The following is a 22,271-nucleotide window of genomic DNA, read 5'->3' on the forward strand; positions in this document are numbered from 1 at the left end:
GCACGGAAGATCATCAAGGACCATCCAGGCTGTGGAGTCCTCACAGTTCTAACTTCTGCCGTCTGGCAGAAGTTACCGGAGCATCTGAGCACAGACTACCAGACTCAAAAACAGCTTCTTCCCCCAGGCCGTAAGGCTTTTGAATCAGCAACACTGACCCTCTGAACAGTAACCATGTACATTCTGCTCCACTACCCATACAAATACACTTACTTCACATATATTCATATTATTTAATTTAATATTCTCCACTCGTTCACCCGGTAAACTGCTGCTTCATTTTGCTATGATATATGTTATATGGTATGTTATTTTTTTATTTTGTAAAGCCCGTCTACTAAGTAGATGCTGCCTGCCGGGTCACAAGAATTTCACTGCTCCGATGACGCTGTCATTGGTGCATGTGACAATAAACTTTGATTTGATTTGATTTGTCTGTGTGCATACCAGATGCTTGGTGCATGTTTGATGCAGTTTCATGAAGAGCAACAATTTTACAGATATTGAAATTTTTTACATAACTTTATTCAAGATAAACATTTTAACAGGAGATAAGCAGAAATTATTAAACTCACCACAAACTGCTTGACAATTTGTTTTATATTTTTTTACTTTTCAACAGCTATAAATGGTCCAACAGATTTTCTTCAATGCTTACACACACACACTTCTATACAGATTGGCACAACAGGCAAACATCGCAGAAGACATGTATCTGTTAGGAAATAACAGGTGTGTGTAGTAAAATGAATTATGGTTTAATTCCATTTAGTTGTTTTTTCGTATCATATACTGTCAGTGTTACGGCCATTGGCCAGCACCTGTGCTTTCGCTACTGTAAGAAGTCAAGATGTTTGCTGTGGAAAAAGGCCAGTTGTTAAAATACAGGTGTGTTTCCTGTGTTGCCACCAGTGTTTTATTCTCAAGAGAGAGTGTGAGGTTCAGTAAACTGGGAGTGTAGATATGGGCGAGTTGAACATAAAATATGTGTAAGCAAGGGATGAAAAGTATAAAAACACAACTCAGTATTGAGGTTTGCATGGTGTCAATCCTCAGCTGCAAAACAATAGAGAAGATTATGAGTTGAGATTCAAGAATAAAATTAAAGTTTAAATTTTATGCCACGTATGAGTCCAAAAATGTATGTCCAAATGCAAAGTTGTCATTAAAAAGAGAACACACACAAAAAAAAAGTATTGTCCTCACCTTTCCCATTTATCCAAGCAAAGATATGAGCATGACCACACCCATGAACTGTGTGAAGAGGATGAGTGGAGTGAAGAAGGACCACACTGGCCACAGTGCTATGTTAAAGCTGAGAGAGAAGGACACATGTTACTTACTAATACACACAAATACTGAAACACAAAAAAAACAGCTGCCTCCTCCTACACTGTCATGGTTTACAGTCTCAGCTTGTTTTGGCATGGGTTTGGTTTGACTACTTAGTTCAATTGAAACAAAATCTTGATGTTTAAGCATTTTAATACAATTTTAGACAATTGTTTGTTACTTTTGTGTCTCAACATGACAGCTAGAAGCCTGTGAGATACTGGATTATGGGGCATATACCAACAAACTACATTATTTCTCGTCATGACAACGTTATCTTCTAGATTATCACATTCAAAAAGGGAGATGTATAGTATATCAAATGTTGTGATAAACATCTGATGCTGATCTTCTTGTTTGGTTTCAAATACAGCGTCCTTTATTTTACCTGGTAATAAACTAAAAGGATAAAATACTTTGTTAAAGCAATTCACAGTTACGTCTTTTGTGTGTTTTACCTGCATGATGCAGCAATAAAGGCGGCGGTGGCGAGTGGAGGAATGGCAGGATATTCTTGGTCATAGTTCTGGATCCCTTTGAACCACTCCAGGTATACAATACAAAACATGGCCAGCGACAGGCAGATCCCAAGGAGTACCAGACCCACATAGAACCACCAGCTGGAAAAAATAGGGTTTAGAAAGAGGGAGGAGGTTATTGAAGATCAGAAGTTAATCTGCTGAGATTTACTGAAGCTGTCCAACTACAAATGGTGAAGTTAACAATGAAACACAAACTTCCCACTTGTATCAAATGTCACTGGTATCTTTTACTGAGAAACTAAAACAAAAACATGTGAACTTTGTTTTTTTAACATGAGCGTCCACCTTCAACAGCAACAGAGGATTAGGCTCTCTGTGTGAAGGTTATTTAGAGAAAGTAACGAAACTAAGGATAAGTCACAGTAGGCAATTGACCTCATACATGTCATATTTTACCTGCTTAGCTGTATGTTTATAAAGTAGGGTACAGAGACGTGTGAATGAAATCTGGGAGGGAGTTTCATCAGTCGTCTGCATAACTCAGTCACCTTTTGATATCATCGTTCTCCATGATGTTTTGGAGGAACTCAAAATAGTAGGTCACAGCTATAGATGCCACGACCCAGAAAACGTTGTGTCTGTTAATGCGAGGAAGAGGTTTGGCATCTTTTTCCTCCGGACCTGAAAGATAATCGAAAACAACAATGTCATAAAGTCTTAGAGTTGGAGCTTCATCCATGTGTTCACTTTGAGAGCACAATTGAATCCATGACAACTTTGAAAGTAGAAATTTAAGTACAGATCATAGGAAATGCATTCATAGCTTATCACGTTTAATTAGCCCTCAACAATCCACGGGCCCTCAATTTTAGACAGTCTTGCATTATTTTACCATTGATTAGATGGTTAAAATATAAAGTTAGCAGAGTAGTATGATGTAACAAAACACACTAAATTCAAATTAAAGTATTCAGTGAAAGAATTACAGTAAGTTCACTATTTACTACAAACTGAGACTTGTCCTGCTTCAATAGAATATGCCAAATCCCAACCATTCGAATTTCAGGAGCTTAAGAGGTGAATCTGAGACTTTTCCAGAAGATAATCTTACTTCTCCAAGGGCTATTAATCTCTATAATTTACTGGTTAATTAAACATATCAGAGCTTGTTGCTGGCTGATGAAGTGCTGCTCTGCTCTGTGCGGAGTTCACAATGAACTCCATGCCTCCGTGCCCCAGACAAATAGTTGACCTGCATCTTTAATGAAAGGTTTGCCCAGTGGTCCATCTTGTTTACAAGATATACTATAGCAAGCCAGCTCACCTGAAAGACCACTGGCGCACACTGGAATAATCGTAGACGCTGATATGAAAGGGATGACCGCTCAACAAATGCTTGGTCTGTTGCTTGTATTACACTGATCGGTTTTCACTGGCAAAGAGATGGCCCTTGGACAAGAGACAGCGTAGGAGCAGAGTTCCCTTGTACTATGAGGCTGGGCTGACACAGCTCACAGTCAAAAGAATCAAGAATTGTTGGGTATCTGCCAGTCGACGCCTCAGAGCTGAACAATCGTCCACTGTACAAGCTGCATACAAACCGCTTTTAGAATTAAAATGTTGCAGTCACACAGTCTGTTGTTTATTGGCTAAACTCAGCCACAATACGCCACGATAAAACTAATGAAGGAGTCCAACCGTGAACAAAACTTTAAAATTAAAATGTCCATGGTTTGTTTTGACTGTTCAGTGTTGACGGTTATTTAGAAGGATACAGTGTGTGTGATGCTGTTGATTTGTGTTGTGTTATATTTGAAAGTCTTTCCATTATTGCGTCTAACCCATTTTGTAACAATGAGGGTACAGGCTTGATAACAGTAAACTATAACCATGAAACACATCCAGCAGCTTCCACAAACACATGTCATCCTTCATCACACTGTGGTTCACTGCAGGTCTCCTGCATCAGGCTGCATTAGCTTAAGCTTGGTGTTCCTAATAAACTGACTTCTGAGTGAATCACTAGTTGCAGCTCGTTACAGTTTCGTGAAGGGAAACGGTCACTTTGTTTCCACACCGTGATGACGACACACTGTTCGGTCAACAGTTTGAGCCGTTGACATTTCTGTTAGTTAGTCAGAAGGCTGTGTTTAGCATGTACAGTCGGGACGTCAGTAAACACTGTGTTTATGACGTTAGCTCTGACAGAAAACCCGGCTAATAGTGTCAGCCAACACGTGTCTTACTCTTTTCATCTTCGTCACCCGCTGTCGTTGTTTGCATAAGCAGCTCCGCATCTCTCTTGAACCTGTTCCGCAGTGTTGACAGCTCACTGTCGTTCAACATGGTGTTGATGCTATCAGTAACTAGCATCAGCCCTGAAAGCTAAGGGACCACTTGAAGACACTTCCTGTTAGATTCAGAGTCGCCTTTCTATGACGCACTTGACATCAACAGTTGTATTTTTCTTCTTCTCTTTATTAATACAAATTTAGTTATAGAAAAACAATAACAATTGAAAATTCCTTCAGAATACGTAAATTTTCACCACTTTCTAACTTTCTGTAAATTTTGGTAAGAAGTTGAGCATGTTAAAGCCCTCAAAAAGCCAATTCATTTGCCTGAATAATAATAATAATAATAATAAATACACCTGTATATCGATTTTTGTGAAGACCGGTCAATGTGTAATAATAATGAATAATAATAATAATAATAACTAAAATTTCTAGGGCTGCAAAGCAGCACTGAGTGGGCCCGAGCACATGCATTTTGAAGCGTTGCATGCGTTTGCCTGAAAATAATAATAAAAACAAAGATTCCTTTGATATTTGACCGGCTCAGCATCAAAGGATTCATGGTCGATGTATGTACAGGACATCGTGTTTTAATAGCCAGAACATCGTGTTTTCATGGCGTGTAATCAAGCTTTGATGCCACGCCACGGTCACACCGTGTGACTAAAAAAAAATGCGTCAGTCAGTTTTTATCTCCATCTTGTTGTGATGACACTCATCTCAATTTGACGTTGATCCGATGAAAACCCTGGTACAAGTACATCAAAGTAAAAATGTGGAATATGGCCAAAATGGCCACTAAATGCAAGATAGCAGGCTACCTGTTGTGTTTTTCCAATTGCACCTAAAGACTTTTTTGTTTGTCTGGTCATGATACACCTGTATATTGATTTTTGTGAAGACCGGTCAATGTGAACACGTTCCAGGGGTCTCGGGGGCACCGTTGAGCCATTTTGCGACGCCCATTGAAAATTCCTTCATAATACGTACATTTTCACCACTTTCTAACTTTCTGAAAAATTTTGGTAAGAAGTTGAGCATGTTAAAGCCTTCAAAAAGCCAATTCATTTGCCTGAATAATAATAAGAAGAAGATGAATAATAAATAATCCTTACAATAACAATAGGCTCCTCCCTGACCTTTGATCAGTGCTCGGGCCCTAATAATCCTTACAATTTCAATAGGGTCTCACCAGACACCTTTGATGTCTGTGCTCGGGCCCTAATTAAATAAACATTTTATTTATTTACAAACAATAGGACATATATTTATATATTAAAATGTAAAGGGGAGGTCCACACAACGTTTGAGTTCAGAATGTATTGAAATCTAAGCGTATTTTCATTATACCAATCATTTGGTGCAAATCTATATTTGTTACCTGTGAAAATAAGTAAAATTTTAATATACAAAACCATGTTAAATACAGTCACTTGAGATAAATAACCAAGGCAGTAACTAGTAATTTGAACATATTCAATTAAGGCATGGTCGATAATATATTTTATCAGCTTATTGTTTATATGCTCTGACATGAAAACATTATATAAATTAGACTTCTATATGTTTGGTCTTATTTGTGTTGCATGATTATATGTGGTTATTTATCATGAAGTTTATGGTTAAACTGTAAAATATCAAGCCTCAGTTAAATGTCTTTGTCATTGGGGTTTGATATTGACATTAATCATTGACATTTTTTAACATATGTCAGATGACATATTGGTATCTGCCCCAAAAATCCATTTCAATCAGGTCCCAACAGTTAATGTTATTTATAGTCTTAAAGAATCATGTGGATACCAACAGCATTACAAAACTGTACCACTAGGCTGGGGAAATGTATATAAGCTTAAAAGGGTAACTGAGGATATTTGCAGAAAAAAGACGTCTGCCCAAGTCTATTTGCTCCCATTCCTCATCAACTTTGTAGAATGCATAGTAGCTGGCTCCATTCCAGAGTTTATCTCCAACGTCTACCTTTACACAGTGCTGGCAAGAATCGGACACTGCCGATACCTTTGTCCCACTTTACTCCCAATTAAAAACTTTCCAGGTAAAGGCAAGATGTGTGTGGTAAAGAAAAGTGAATAATACTTCAAGTGGAGGTTGATCCCTCACTTGTCAACAGCTAAACAGCTGATCGCTTTTATTATTTTATTATTATAATAATAATATAATAATATTATTATTATAACAGTTTATTAGGTAGAATACAAAACAATTGTAAAGTAATATAACAGTCCTGTAATAATGAAGTTTCAGCTTCTTCTTTTTTTTACACTGAGAGGTGTCATTGTTATTGGACTATTTTTTTTATATTAATGGGGTCAACTAATTTCTCTGTATTCACCTGTAAGGAAACATGTGACTCCTGCTCCACAAACAGGTGGAGGCAACTGAGTCATCAGTAACTCTTCACTCAGGGACGGGGTCTTGTTCCAGAGCAGATGTACCAGATAAAACTCATCCATAGATGCCCGGTACATAGGAGCAGAACTACATGATAATTTGTATCACAACCAGATCAGAGCACAAGCAGCCCCCAGTAGGTTTACTCTGTACAAAGCTTTCAGTTGTGTTAAGTCAACAGTACAGTGAGACAAACCAAGACAACAATGGCAGGATGATAACCGTTGAGTAACTACATGGCAAACAGAGAACATGTAAATCTAGCTACATAATGCTATCCATTTTCATTCAATTCAATAATTGTTGATGCCAACAGTTCCACAAGTAGCAAGGACTGGTTACACAGACAAGACAATCAACAAGCAGCTATGCAAGCATGTTATTTTTCTTATTAATCAAACTTTTCTTTTCAAAGACAGTTTCTTTCAGACGCTATAATGCCTCTGTTTTGGGTTTAATATCCCAGGTAGCCTACCGACTAACTTGGATAAGTCATTCTTCAAATAATTATGGCTGCCATTAAGTTTAATGCTCAAGGATCAAACTGACCCTTCATAACAAAAGTTAGTGGTCACAGTTCATCATGACGTATTTAATGGTGGAAATGAGACTGCTGTGGAGACCCAGATTTGTTTTGCGACAGTGGAGACAGGCTCAGTTTCAGTTTTTCTGAGAATCCTGTGGGGTCTGGATTAGTGCAACGGTAGACTAGAAAACACCATTTTAATACTAGCAAACCTGAGTAACAGCTTGACTAATACCCAAAGTATCTAATATACAATTACAGGTAAGCAGTGTGATGAATGAGCATCAGTGTTGAACCTGCTGGGATTAGCAGAGCTTCATAAAGCTGGGCAGATTTCCTCCTGTAGCTCCGTGTGTGTGTGTGTGTGTGTGTGTGTGTGTGTGTGTGTGTGTGTGTGTGTGTGTGTGTGTGTGTACAGGGTAAAGAGGCTGCCCATTCTAGCGGTGGAAAATCAGACAGCATTAAAACTTCACCTGATGCTGACACCAAACATCTTGCTTCTATGGAGCTTCTGTGTCCACAGCCAAGTGAACCCCGTTCGGGGTGCCGAGGAATGTGCATTAGCTTCGTCCCGTGTGAGAGTCAAATTCACCTTGGGTGCACCTCTCCTGTTTCCCTTCCCCCACTCCAACATCCAATCCCACAGATAAGGTGCCATTTCCCAGCCTTACTGTGGCCGTGGAATGTAGAAGAGAGTCATTGTCTATCACAATTGTCATTTTATACGTTAAAGAACACAGACGCGTTCTGGGATAGTTTGTAAAGCCAACCGGCTTCACTGAAATCAGAAACAAGACGCATTTATCACTTATAAAATGGTTTAATCTTCAAGATTATGCCATCTGTATAAAAACATCCCCAGGAGGATAACAGACAAGGAACTCCTTTAAATTTTAAAAGTCTATGAACAACATCTTGCCAGAGGTGTGAGATACACAAGTTTACTTTACAAGTTTAACTCGGTCTTTCAAAACTTTAAACGTGGGATTTTTAGTGATCTTCTTGTTGAATAGTGCCAGAACCTCCTCTTCAGTTTTAAAATTTCCATCAGCAGTGAACGAATAGTAGGCAGCCACAATCTGTGTAAAACACAAAAAAAAAATGTAACCAAAAGATAAGTTCAGAGGAACATGCAGGGTTTAGAAGTTAGATGAGATGCAATGCAAACAAAGAATTACAGAGTAAAACACTCCATGGGTGCTTTCGAATCGTCCATTTTGCATAGGAGCCTTCCTAACTGAGTGAAATGATCAGGTATTTCAGCGACCATCATTATAAGAGCTATTCAAATTCTCTCTTAAGTATAGGAAACATCAAACAATCCTTTATGAAAGGATTGGAAAGAAAGAAAATGCCGTCCTGCAATTCTTTGCGGCAGCAACATTTATAGCAATGCAACATTATATTTACACCTGGAAACACCCATGTTCTCATGACATGATCCAGAAATGATGTGAATCCTCACATGATTGTATGAGCTCCTGATTTCTTCTCTGTCACAATTGTCAAGTCAAGAGTCACAACGATCAACAAGCTGATTGATTACTATATTCTCATTAGTATTAAATATAAATGTTTTCTCAATCCCTCGACTTTGGAATGGATACAATATTTTTTCTCTCTACTTATACAAGGTTTTCTCCACTATATCCCTCACATTATTTCTACATTTCAGTCCTGTTAGTTTCATTTGAATTCTTTATCAAATCTGTTTTGTTGTTTTTTACTGTAAGAGATGATTTAAATGTTCCCTCTATATGAACTGAAGACCTCCTTTCTCAAGACGTGTTATTTTGTTTTAATGGGAAACTTTGTTATAATCGTCAGTGCACAGCCTAGAGCAGAGTACCGTACATTTTGCGTGCATTTTCTGTTATGATAAAGTTGTTCTCAAAAAAAAATCTATCGGATTTTCTCTGCATTGTGGTTCTTCTCGACTCCTACAGCTTCTCCTTCCCATCTCTCCTTGACCTCTTGACATATTCCATTAGGGTCAAGGAAGTGGTTAGGAAAGGAGATTATTTGGACTTTCGGAATGCACCCATGTCTCACAAGTCTCACCTTCTTCCTGAGTTTCTTCACTGGAAGTTCCTGGTCAACGGAGTCTTTCAGCACAGCCTTGATATTCCCTTTCCAGTTGAATTTGCCTGTAAGATGATCAGAACCATCAATTGTCTTCTAGTGTGGAGAGTTTTCACTGATGGTCATTTCTCAAACAAAGAAACAACAACACTGACACCTGGTGGCTTCACTGTTTAACACCATCATGTATCTCTAACAAGGCATTGTTCAAAAACATGAACCAAACCACGTTACCTTTGGGGGCTTTTTGGTCCTCAGTGTCCTCTGACATTTGTGCCTCAGCAGACTCTGCTGTTTCAACAACTGGGAAAGAGAAGGAAGAAAAGTTGTGTTGTAAGTGCATCCTGAAATACACAAACCTACACGTCAACTCAAACATAGACTGGTGAGGAGGAATGTGTCAATTATAAACTTTTTTAAATACATAATCAAAAGTGCCCAATTTTTACAGATGGACATTAGTATTTGAGCGTTTCCTTAAGACCTTAATTCTTGACCTACATTTGGAGGCTCAAACTTAATCTGTAAATGTTATTTTATATCTATATGTTAACATTGCCAACCATATACAGCATTTGCAGACAGTAAAATGAACAGAACATGTGTAAACCTTGAATTGAGGGCAACTGGATTTAGTTTTCGATTTTCACCTCTCATCCAAATAATTCTTGAGTTCTGACTGGGTGCTGGGGGGCCCAAGGACTTTAACCTCTTTATGGGATCTTAATCAAGGAATGGTTACAAATCTCCTTGAAAAGGGAAAGTGGTGTAGGCAGTTATGTGACATTGTCCTCTGTTGCAGGATTCAGTGTTTCCCTTTACTTACTCGAAGAAGCCTCTCGGACGAAAGGTGAAATAGGAGAAGTTTTAGGCCAGTTGCCCTCATTTCAACCCTTCCTGAATAACCATGACCTGGATGACTGAGAATCTTCACAGACAACTTACTCTTCATTTTCTTGTTGGACGTCTCGTTTTCAGCGTTGTGCCCGTTCTGCTCTTCATCTTCTTCATTGCTGCGCTTTCTCTTTTTGTCCTTTTTCTTATTTTTGCCTGTCTGGTCTCCCTCTCCATCTTGTGTGTCTGTTTTTTCAGTGTTTTTCTGAGCTTTCCTGTTCTTCTGCTGACGGGCCTCTTTACGCTCCTTTTTGTTCAGCTTCTTCTTCTCAACACCTGGCTCTCCATTTTTTTCTTCATTCCCATTAGTTTGCATCTGGACTTCAGGCGCTGCCTGTTCCTCTTTTTTAGTCTGCCGGGGGACCTCTGGAGCCTGTCAGGTTGTGAGTTGGGAATGAAAATTAACTTAGAGGTTGAAGACACTGGAATCTTATTTTTTCTATATCTTGAGATAACTTATTGCACCAAACAACAGAAGGAAAATCACATAAAGGAGGATATGCCGTTTCCTTATCTAATGGCTTCAGATCAAAACTACGTATCAACCATCTTTAAATACTGTAAAGAGACTATGGCTGTCATGCATATTATTTTTGGCAACATGTGAATTTACAAATTGGAAAATTATTCCAATAGAGTTTAACTATCAACCAACATCTGATATTACCTTGATGCAAAAAAATGTATATTTAAGCGACATGTTTATATTGATTTTAGAGCCAATTGTTGCATTTAAACTGGATTTGATCAGTGAACCTTACTATGCTGACAGAAAAAATATGCACAAGTAATAAGCTATAGAAGCAACAACAATAGAAAACTTAAAGCAGCTGAACTTACACTGTCGGCTGCAGAAAGGATGTTCCACACTTCATCGTGAAGGTTGGTGTTGGATATTTTAAGACTGTTCCTCATCCAGTTCTGAGGGAGAGATACAACATGAAAACCATGACGCACCTGGCCACCAGATACCTCAATGAAGTAAGTAATGTATGGTGTAGTTGGAAGAAACTCTGACCTGAAACTTGGCCTTCTTTCTTGGGACATTGTCGTACACGCTGACTTGTTTGAGCACGTCCTTTAGCTTCGCACTGATATCGGGTTTGTCCATGGCCTCGTTGACTTTCTTCAGTCAAGAAAAATGTCAAGTTAGATTTAAAAATCGCACGTACACAAACACTACTTTTATTATTTCATCACACAGATGGGAAATCATTTCTGTGCCTCTCTCACCTGAATCCATTGCTGCTGCTTCACATCTCCCTTGTTTGCCTTCGCCTCGAAGCCTTTGCCTCCATACTTCTGATCTTCACTGATGCATTTAAGGTGGTTCTTGTAGTCATCGCCCCTGTTCACAGAGAGACAGCAGAGCACACATGAAACTGCTTCTGTAACAATGTGAGTGGTGAGTAAACAGGAACAGGCGGGAGGCAGGAAACACTCGGTCGTTACCAGAAATCTTTTCCACAGTCGATGCAGGACAGGACCTGGCAGCCCCGGCACATGTTCACATGCTTATCAACCTGAGCTTTCTTCAGGGACTCACCGCAGGCGTTACAGGTGAAAAACACCATTTTCTAACGCCACTAATAGGCCGAGATGATCCCGACTCAAAACAAACCCGGTGCTATCCTCATGCGACGCCGCTCTGTCCGCAACAGTTTCAGCTACAGTTAGCCACAGAAAGACGAGTATCGTTATCCAAAGCTGACGAGTGTTACGCTAAGCTAACATATATAAACGAGTCTCTGCGTTAAACTAGTTTTGCTTCTAAATCTCATTTAAAACTGCGACACGCCTGCTCTCTTCCAACGGCTGAAACATTCCAAAACACACGTGACGGCGGGGACACGCTGTGGCCGCATTAATAGTCTTCCGTGTGCAAACGCAATCAAGGAAAGGTTCTGAGACCGATGAAGTAAAATACCATCCAAACGCCCTTTCACTGAAAGGTTGTGTACACAATCGTTTAGCAGGTTAGCCACGTCTTGTGAAGTTAAAACACGTCACACAATCATTCTCCGACACTATGTTGTTTTTTTCGCCCCCGTTTCGTGTTTCGGTGGCTCGAAAAAGAAGCTGCACCCGGAAGTGACGCCAAATTCTCGCATTCGAGAGGTGACCCATCATCCAAATAAGAGGTGGAAACCAAATGCTGCTGCTCCAACACAGGTCTGGACACGGGTCTGGGCTGATCTGTGTCACTGATGTGAACGAACAACATCAGACTTCCAGTGGGGGGGAGACAGTTCTTAGTTAGACTGACATCTCTCATCCCTGGGGCTAGTTTGTTAGCTTAGCTTGTGTTTCGCCTGTTTGGGACATTCGTCCAATTTTTGCATGGGTGGTCTCATAGCACAGACACAGGTTTCTGCCTGGCTGTAGGACCTGTATGATTTATAGTATATCTCTGAACACTTACTTTTGGAACAATGTTGGCAGAACTCTTTGCATGACTTTTTACCAGTTTGTATTTAAACAGGTAGCAGATCAGAGGGATAATTAATAACTGTGTGTGTGTGTGTGTGTGTGTGTGTGTGTGTGTGTGTGTGTGTGTGTGTGTGTGTGTGTGTGTGTGTGTGTGTGTGTGTGTGTGTGTGTGTGTGTGTGTGTGTGTGTGTGTGTGTGTGTGTGTGTGTGTGTGTGTGTGTGTGTGTGTGTTTTTGATGGAGCAGTCGGAGCTGAGGGACCATGGACACTGTGTCCAGTCACAGCTCGTACCTCCTGCAGCAGCTCCAGGAGCAGAGGATTCAGGGGCTGCTGTGTGACTGCACGCTGGTGGTCAAAGGCGTCTGCTTCAAAGCCCACAAGAATGTCCTGGCTGCTTTCAGCTCCTACTTCAGGTGCGTTTATATGACCACGTTCATGCCTGGTGGCAACAGCCTTCCTGAGGGATCCAATCACAAGTGGTCACAGCAAAGCTCACTCCAAACTTGTCCTCATTGAGTCTCGAGACCCGATCTCTCAGACCACATTCGGGAGTGGTCACATTTTTCAGCTGTGTGAATGCAAATGCATCCAGAGCCACATATGAACCGCGACAGTTTCACAACAAGTACAACTTGTTTTTTACTCTTCTCATAGTCCATCTGTTGATATCTACAAAATATCAACACTGATCGACACATGATTATGTTTATTTCCCCCCCAAATGGGTAGTATCCTATTCAACAGTAAAAATCAGCCACTCCCTGTATCTATTGCTCACTCTGACACATCTATACGTTCAGAATGGGTTAAAAGTAAACCATTTGGTGTTCAATCAGAAATTACATACATGATTATTTGCATAAAGAGTGGGAAGTTATATCCGATCAGAATTGGTTACAGGAGGCACATTCAGGAGTCATTTAAATTCCAAGTGGGAAGTCTGTCCTCTTGTGATTTGATTTCTCAGGATGGATGTTAATACCAGCTCCGAGCACCTTCAATAGTTAATCTCCTGCCACCTGAATATGTGTGAATACCCACTTTTCACTGTCTGATCTTTTCAGGTCTTTGTTCCAAAGTTCCCCCAGTCAAAAGAACGAGGTGTTTAACTTGGTTATCCAGGATGTCAGTGGCATCGGCCACATATTGGACTACATGTACACGTCTCACCTCGACCTCAATCAAGATAACGTACAAGCGCTCCTGGACATTGCTCAGTGCTTACAGGTTCCAAACGTGCAGAGCATGTGCAACACTTTCCTCAAGCCTTGTCCTCCACCAGTGGAGATCCCATCGTTTTCCCTCCCAGGCATGCTGAGCTCTGAGCACGACTGCCTCTTGGGAAGCAGTCTTCCTCACGATGTCGACCTCCACTGTCCCTCTGAATCCCAGAGGCCTGGCCTCGGCACTGACCTGGACCACCCCAAAAGGCTGCCAGTTTCTGGGCCTAATAGCAGCTCTAACTATTACACAGCTGGTGTCACTCAGGCACCTGTAGAAAAACAATTAGTCCATGGCTACAAGCTCCGTAACTTCTACAGTAAACAGTACTTCAAAGAAAGCGCAATTCAGACAATTAATGCAGCAAATCAAGGCCCAGGTCCTTTGGTGGTGGTGGTGGAGGAGCAGCAGGGTCAGCTCGGGGTAAACCAGGGAGGCAACAACACACCTGTATGCTCTGGAAACACAGCTCAGCCTAATCCTCCGATCACATCTGTGGCAGTGGAGAAGAACCCCGTCTCCTCTCTCACACCCTCAGACAATTTAAATGCTCCCAACTGTGACTCAGCAGACTCCATGCTCAACGGGCTAGTGCGCCCCAAGAAGGCTGTTTACCTGAAAAAATACAACTACCTGAGGTCTCAGAAAGCTTTGGAGGAGATGTGTGCTGAGTCTGTCAGCGAGCCCGTCCTCAGCCTACCAAAAGAGAGTCATCAAGAGGGGCCTGTTGTCCAGACTGAGACGCCAGCTGCTCCTACTGAGGAAGTGACTGCAGGCGAGGGGAAGGTTCCTGAGACGGCGACAGAGCCACGACAACCCAGTCCTCCACCTGTGACCCTAGAAGAGCAAAATCTGAAGCCGCAGCAGCAGGCGGGACACAAGCAGTACTGTTGTGACGTGTGTGGGAAGATTTTTAAGCACCCAAGCAACCTGGAACTGCACAAGCGCTCACATACTGGTATTTACAGTTAATAATTACAAAATAGCATATATCAGTTAAGCCAACGATTCTGTATGATTTATCGTATCAATATTTTTAGACCGGAAGTCTCTGTTTGTCTTTGCAGGTGAAAAGCCCTTCCAGTGTAATGTTTGTGGGAGATACTTCTCACAGGTACAGTTTGGTGTTTTATTCTAATTAAAATTTTGCAAAGATATTCTTAGGTGCCCAGATAATATTGATATAAGTTATTGCTTTACAGGCTGGAAATTTACAGACTCATCTGCGGCGACACTCTGGAGAGAAACCGTACATCTGTGAGTTATGTGGAAAAAGGTAAAGAATCTCCTATTTATCTCCTTTTCTCATTTAAATTTCCATTTTCCCCCATTTCCCCTTTCACCTGTATAGATATTTTATTTAACATAATGTTTATCTGTGATGTTCAGCTTTACAGCATCAGGTGATGTCCACCGTCACAAAGTGGTCCACACAGGAGAGAAGCCACATCTCTGTGATATATGTGGTCGAGGTATGTGACATCTCTCAACATAACTCATCTCCTTTTTTATAAGATAAACCATAAACTTAAATAATTTTCAGCTATCTGTAAAACTGCGAAACATTTTGTGTTCATGAGATTGATGTTAAACTCTCTGCAACATGTTTATCCCTCAGGGTTTAACAACTTGAGCAATCTCAAGGAGCACAAGAGGACTCACGCCACAGACAAGACCTTCACTTGTGACCAGTGTGGAAAATCTTTCAACACGCACAGAAAGCTTCTGAAGCACAAGACGCGCCACGCTGGAGAAAAACCACACAGCTGTGCCACGTGTGGTAAGGAGCCGTCTGTTTCTAGTGGAAAATTGGTTTTCACGTCTTGATTTTGCAGGTTCTAATAGAGACGTAGTTGTGTTAAAAACATTAAATCATTTTGTTTAGGATTGAAAAATATAACCTTGTTCAAAAGCCTTAACTTATTATGATGGCTTAGTCTGTTCTGTTTGACATTATTCTTATTTCTTATTCATTCATATCTTTTTTCCCCATACTGGTCTGTTAAAGTCAAAATAGCTTAAAAGGAACATAAATGTAGTATTATTTGAAGTTATTTATTCTTTTGAAACATATTTATCCAAGAAGTTTGAGAAACCTGTGGCCACCAGATATGAATTTCAGATATTTAATCGTTTCCTGCAATAGGGTCAATCATTTATAGATTCTTAATAAATTGGTGTCACAGGAAAGGTTTATTTTCTAACTGAGAGTTTAAAAATAAGAGCTTTTCACAGATATATTGGTATCCGCTTTGATTTAACAGAATAAAAAATGCTAAAAATATGTGCATTTATGTTTGCACTTTATGGAAAAAAATACATATTTTCTTAATTGAAGTCCTATATATTAGATTTAATGTTTATTGTTAACATGTCAAATATCAAACCTCAGTTACATTTGAGATATCTTAGAATCATTGCCAATTTCTCTTATATATAAATACCAGCTGATATATGAGTTTTGGACATTTTTTTACTTGCTAATTTTGGTATCAGCATCGGCCCCAAAAAATCTGTATCGTCGGGCTCAAGTAAAAATGATTGAGAGCATATTTTAAACTCACCCTGTAATGCTCACCGCCTACTTTCTCTTAATACGTATCTCTGTATGGACCATAGCTAAAGTGTGCAAGGGGTTTTAAACTTTATTTGTATCTTCAATGCAGGGAAATGCTTTGTTGGCTCAGGGGACCTGCAGCGTCACATACGTTCTCACACTGGGGAGAAACCCTATATCTGTAACGCCTGTGGCAAGAGTTTCACCCGCTCTGCCATGTTGAGGAGACACAGCAACATGCACTGCAAGGGTGCTCCAGACGACAGCCCGGTCACAGACACCTCTGAGCAGGCGCCGAGTAGCTCAGACGGAGCAGCCTCGTTCTCCAAACCTGACGGCCACAGTAAATCTCCTGCCTCTGCCAGTGAGCAGAATTTCTCCACCATGATGCCCCACGCAGGGCTCGACAAACCCTCACCACCTCCTCCTTCACCACCACAGCCGTCACCACCACATATCGACACTCCTTCCCCCAGCATGCAACTCAGCCCAGCTTCAACCCCCACCCCCCTTCCAGAGCTCCGCTCCCTGGTACCACATCACCTCCTCTCCTCCAACCACCATGAGAAAAACACAGCACTGGCTGCCGCAGACCACACAAAGCTGGGCAAACACCACCTGTCTCAGGAGGTGGTGTACGGTCCGTATGTGGAGAATGAGAATATGTCGTTGGAGATGGGCAGAGATCTGGCGGGAAGGCCCTACCTGCCTCCTCCGGACAATCACTGCAGTTCACTTACATCTTCGGGCAGAACCAGTAGTGGCTCCTACCGGTCCACTGAGGGGCAGTTTATCTCCAGCGTGACACTGTGGGGCCTGGCAATGAAAACTCTGCAGAATGACAATGACATGGAGCAGTGAAACACATTTATAAGCAAAGGATAGCCAGTTCAAAGGGTGCCCTCCAGGTGTTTTTTATTGTTGTGACCTTGCTCTTGGTTGGTTAAATCTGTCTTGTGTAGAGGAGTTAATTTGTATAGCTTAAAACAATGAAATACATTTACTCACAGGGATGTTGTGATGCTTCTCTGACAGCACCCCAGTTAACGATGTCACAACATATGTGCAGCCTTTGACAGCAGATGGAGGACACCCACATTGATGACAGTGATTAGGGAGCCAGCTGTAGAGCAAAAAATGCTTGAATATTAAAGTTAAATGAAAGCGCGGTGTGCAGCTTTTGTCTGTGTGGATCTTCCCTTTTAATATCCAATTTCCAATGATGCATTAGAGCTTATAAAAATATTATTTTTTAGTTTGTATATACAGCACTGCACTTTAAAATGTAATAAAATGCAGACCTATTTTTTATTATGAGATGTCAAATGTTGATTAGTATTACATTCATAGAAGAATAAATTATGTACCTTCTATTTAATGTGTGTGTCTTTGTTATTTATTAGAAAACTGTTCTAGTTTTTAATATGTTTACAATGTAGTATAGGTACAAGATGTTTATTTAACTGTTTGGGCTGTTTAAAACAAAAGCTATCACAAAAACATATGACACAGTTACTCTGTCTTTAGGACACAAACTGTTTTGACTGAATCACTACAATAATGCATGAAATATGTTGATTTGTGATCTCACATAATCAAGATGGGATTATGTATGCAGCTTTCCTTGCATAAATACAGAACGAAAATAAGTCGCTGTTGTTTACATCAGTATATTTTCATAACTGTATTGATAAAAATACATTTTTATTTTTCTGTCTCTGTTAGTTTGCAGGATTTGAAGGTGGTTTCTTGAGGGGACTGTTGGCCCTTAGTGGATGTATCCACTCTACAGAGTGCTTTTCTCGTTTTCTTTGAGTTCATAATGTTCACTGCACAGTATCTTCCTCAGGTTGTTTTTTTCCAGGTGCTTTTTAATTTCTAACTTCTAGTGCATTGTTAGACAAAGTAAAATGGATGCTATTGTGCTACTATTGTAAATATATATATATATATAAAGTGTAAGGCTCTTAAAGTGACTACAGAGGGCGCTATAAATAACATATTAGTTCATAATGGTATGTGCAAAGAAATTTGGTCAGAGCCTCAGATACTATAATGATACAGGTTTGTATTTAATGTAAGAACACAAAAACTACTCATGGCAAAACTTACAGCAGCGCATATACATGTTATGTAACGTCAGTCCCCTCTGACCGACGGCCTGAAGGTATGAACATTGCTCATGGGTTGGATTTGTTTTTTTATGCAGACTGAGAAAGTGTGATTCATGTTCACATCCAGTTAACGCTGTGCACCAGTAAACATTGTGCACCAGCACTGCAGCAATCGAGACGTGTAAACAGTGAACTGAGTGGAAAGCATTCACTACAGTACAGGCATCCCATAATTGGCCGTCATTGTCAAAAAAATACAGCGCCTGTTACCCAGTGCCTGCTGGATTAGTTGCATAGCAACACATTGCACAAGTCTGTTATCATCCTTAATTTCCCTTTGTCCTCCAACTGCTGACGGACAATGGATCCTGGGCAGTAAAATGGGCCGGTGATGTTTAAACCATCCCAGTGGTTGGTTTAAACACCAAGGAGAGTGTGTGTCAACGCCTAATTATTCCTGCATTCTTGTGCTTTATACATTAGCCTGTGTTACTGGATATGAAAGATGCTGTTATTGCCTACAAGCTGTGATCAGTTCACTCTGGACTGAAAATGTATTCAAGCCCTTGTGAGCTTGAACACGTTCTCACTTAACAGCAGACACCAACGTGTGAGAGCGTGAAGAAAAACCCTTCTGTCCGTTACAACACAGAGGACAAAATCTACAGCACAGTCATACCAACCATATTTACCAGTTCTCCTCAATGTTAATCTAACAATTCTTGAGAGCTGCTTCACATGCATCCACTGTAACAGCTGGAAATTCTCCCTACATGCGTCGTCAGACAAAAGGCAGGCTCCTTTGGCCATTGAAAGTGGTTCGTATTTACTTAATACTTCCACAAAGTGTGAGGAACTCGAAGTAGATGGGTTTAAGCAAGACTTAGTGTCTACAGCCACTTGCACCTCTGGGATTTTCCATAAATCATTTGTTAATATGCTCACAGCTGCATGCTTATAGATACAACCTTCTCCAACTGGTCAGCATCTCGAAGCACCAAACAAGCCACATCAACATTAGCTGTCACATGTTGATTTTCTTTTTTATAATTAAAATTATCATTTTTTTTTTACAAGCAGAGCTGCAGATCATTCACCCCTTTATTTCATGATTGCAATTCCCTTTTATCCTGCCTCAGTAAATCCTCTGTGGACCATTTTCAAGTGGTCCAGAACACTGCTGCTAGAATGTTGTCCGGGTCCCCCAGGTCCTCTCACATCACACCCAGGCATCGTATCATCCGTACTCTGGCTTCCCATCAGATGTACATTTAATTTCAAGATACTGCATGGTCAGACCCCTGCTTACATTGCTGACCTGCTCCATCCCTACAGCCAAAGTAGGTCACTCAAGTCCTCTGACCAGGGCTTACTGGTTGCCCCATGCATCCGTTAAAAAGCTAAAGGTGATCGTGCTTTTGAAGTTGTGGCCCTGATTCAGAACATTTTCATTGCCTTTCTGTTGGATGATTTTCACAATTTTCTTTTGACTATATGTATTGTTTATTACTACTGTACTTTCTGGAGTTATTTTATGTATTTGACGCACTTATATCCCCTCATTTACCCGCTACCTTTCTCATAGTCAGACTGGATAAAGACAACATTACAATTGGATTGCAAACACAATTGACGTTCTTGTTTATAAGCATATAGACTGAGGATGCGAGATATATTACAAGTGGTCAGTGGAGACGCATGTGGAGATATGGAGTCACCCAAGACGCATGTGAATACCAGGTGTGAAGAGGATCAGAGAGCCACCGTGTTGAGGAACAACTGTAAGGTCGATCACAACAGCAGAATGACACTCAGTAGAGCACATACGTCTGCCAAGGCCCTACCGTGCCCTTAAAGGGATAGTTGACCAAAAAAATAAAATGCACTCATTATCTAGTCACCTCTTTGCCGATGGATCTATGGGTGAAGTGTTTGAGTCCACAAAACACTTTTGGAGTTTCCGGTGTAAACAGCATTGTAGCCAAAACCAATGCAATCGTAGTAGTTGGTGACAGATCCTTAAACGTAAAAAAAAAAGACGACAGAAGAGAAATAAAATGCCTCCATACTGCTTGTGTGGTGTCATCCAAGTGTCAGTAAGTCCCGACATTCATATTCGACACAAAATGTCGTCATTTACACCACGTTTCTGGCCTAAATGTCTAAACATAAAATTAATACATCACCTCCTCGGCGAAGGTAGTAGCACCTGTGATCAGATGAGAACGTTTGTTATCTCGGAGTTGTTCAATATCTTTGTAGCACGAAGGCAGAGTTGTTTTCGAGCAACTTTCATTACATACACCTCAGAAAATAAACAGAGGTCTTGAGTTCTTATGTACAGCCATGGGGAATTAGAGGGGGTAGGTGGCAGGTGTACATTGGGGATGCAGTTTGGTCTTTTCTCATCCCTCATCCAGTCAGATCAGCTACTGACAGACGTCTGAGTATTGGTAAACCCTGCTGCCACTGACCGAACTAAAGCAGCTTCATTTGTCATGGAAAACAAAAGTGCTTCTTGTGTCTTCATCACATGACAACAACCACACCGGTGTTGCTATCTGTCTCTGTCTAAAAGTGACTTTGTGGATGAATTCTCTCTTCCCATGATGCTCTCTCCTCCCCCCCTCTCTCTCTATCATGCTCAAGTTAATCCTGATTATGTACGCTGTCTAACCGGTGCAGAATGAGACCAGTGCTAATGCCATTTTACCCAGAAATATTTCTAAAGCTCGTCTTTTGTTCCTGGATCTAATCACGTTTCATTGCTTTGGGTCGTCAGAGACGTAGAAGGATACGTTTAATTAACGAACGAGTGTGAAATATATGAATCCATCCAAATTCGGCCAACTGTGACATTTAACTGAGGGTAATGAGCAGAGCATGTTCAGGTTTGCCTGAGCCTCAAACATATTTTTTGTCGTTGTTCACCTAAATGACTTGTTTATCTCAACATTTTAAGGATAAGTTTGTCTCTTCATGCGCTTATAAAGATTCAAAAGTCTGCATTTCTGTTTGTCATGGATGTTTTAGGATATATTACCATTTCTGCAACAAAGCATTTGTAACCAATGTTGCATTTGAAACTGCATCAGCACCAGAGGATGTGGACATGCTCTGGCAGCAGCTCCAGCTCAGCAGTAATTGCTGTGGGGTCCCGGCGTGTTGCATTGTTGGATGAGATGGATAATTGGCTGACCTAGTATCTCTGCTATAGTTCCTCTGTGTGTCACAATATGAAAGAGGCTTAACCAGAAGAAGAAGAATGGTGATTGCTCCAATACTGTTGCTCTGCTGCCCTGGGATGTGTGTGATGAGGCCTCGGGGCCAAAATGCATGCATGTCCTGCAGGAATAATATGCGTCCTCAACCGTACTCTGCATCACCCTCCATGCTTATTATCCACTGCTGTATTTCTTCTTGTGCGCTGTCTTTTCCACACACACACAAACACACACACACACACACACACACCCCCCCCCCCCCCCACACACACACACACACACACACACACAGGCCTTTAGCTATAGTACCCAGGTGTGTCCCTGCCTGACTCTGCAGTACACATTCAGTTTCTTGAAATGCATTTTGACACCAGTCTCTGTAAGTGACAGGTTATTCCCAGTTTCCCCCCTCAAGCAAGGAAAATAGGTTGCTTCAGCACATACACATTCAGTGACAGGCTTGTGACAGGGAATGGACAGGAAGTTGGTTTTGCGGCTAAGAACCAGTTGTACATATTTTGAAACTCTATTTTAAAGTTTAGTTAGAAAGGTTGAGAGATGATTAGCTACATCATCTAAGGGCCCGGGTTTTGGGCCAGAGGTAGCCGCCCAAGAAGGGTATCCCAGGTGTCCTTCTCCCTAGCCTTGCTTCACAGCGTTTCCTGGATGATCCTGAGGCTTTCTTAAGCCATATGGTATA

General features: G+C 40.9%; 3 protein-coding genes across 3 annotated transcripts; 1 reads left to right on the top strand and 2 right to left on the bottom strand.

Moving 5' to 3' along the window:
• Positions 1–585: 585 nt before the first annotated feature.
• On the bottom strand, positions 586–4,213 carry tmem128 (transmembrane protein 128). The gene is made up of 5 exons (XM_061070228.1): positions 4,061–4,213; positions 2,363–2,495; positions 1,791–1,952; positions 1,207–1,315; positions 586–1,056 (listed from the first exon to the last, which is right to left on the bottom strand). The coding sequence occupies exons 1-4, from the start codon at positions 4,185–4,187 to the stop codon at positions 1,216–1,218; spliced, it is 522 nt and encodes a 173-aa protein (XP_060926211.1). The 5' UTR covers positions 4,188–4,213; the 3' UTR covers positions 586–1,056; positions 1,207–1,215.
• Positions 4,214–7,849: 3,636 nt separating this feature from the next.
• Positions 7,850–11,874, bottom strand: lyar (Ly1 antibody reactive homolog (mouse)). Its single transcript, XM_061069851.1, has 8 exons — positions 11,478–11,874; positions 11,259–11,373; positions 11,044–11,151; positions 10,866–10,946; positions 10,077–10,398; positions 9,366–9,434; positions 9,111–9,196; positions 7,850–8,128 (listed from the first exon to the last, which is right to left on the bottom strand). Exons 1-8 carry the CDS (start codon positions 11,597–11,599, stop codon positions 7,991–7,993), a joined length of 1,041 nt encoding a protein of 346 aa, XP_060925834.1. The 5' UTR covers positions 11,600–11,874; the 3' UTR covers positions 7,850–7,990.
• A 274-nt stretch (positions 11,875–12,148) lies between these two features.
• Positions 12,149–17,462, top strand: zbtb49 (zinc finger and BTB domain containing 49). The gene is made up of 8 exons (XM_061070230.1): positions 12,149–12,197; positions 12,701–12,868; positions 13,520–14,634; positions 14,744–14,790; positions 14,879–14,952; positions 15,066–15,148; positions 15,295–15,456; positions 16,343–17,462. Exons 2-8 carry the CDS (start codon positions 12,717–12,719, stop codon positions 17,092–17,094), a joined length of 2,385 nt encoding a protein of 794 aa, XP_060926213.1. The 5' UTR covers positions 12,149–12,197; positions 12,701–12,716; the 3' UTR covers positions 17,095–17,462.
• Positions 17,463–22,271: the final 4,809 nt, after the last annotated feature.

Source organism: Limanda limanda, chromosome 4 (genome assembly GCF_963576545.1).
Source record: "Limanda limanda chromosome 4, fLimLim1.1, whole genome shotgun sequence".
NCBI classification, from domain to species: Eukaryota; Metazoa; Chordata; class Actinopteri; order Pleuronectiformes; family Pleuronectidae; genus Limanda; species Limanda limanda.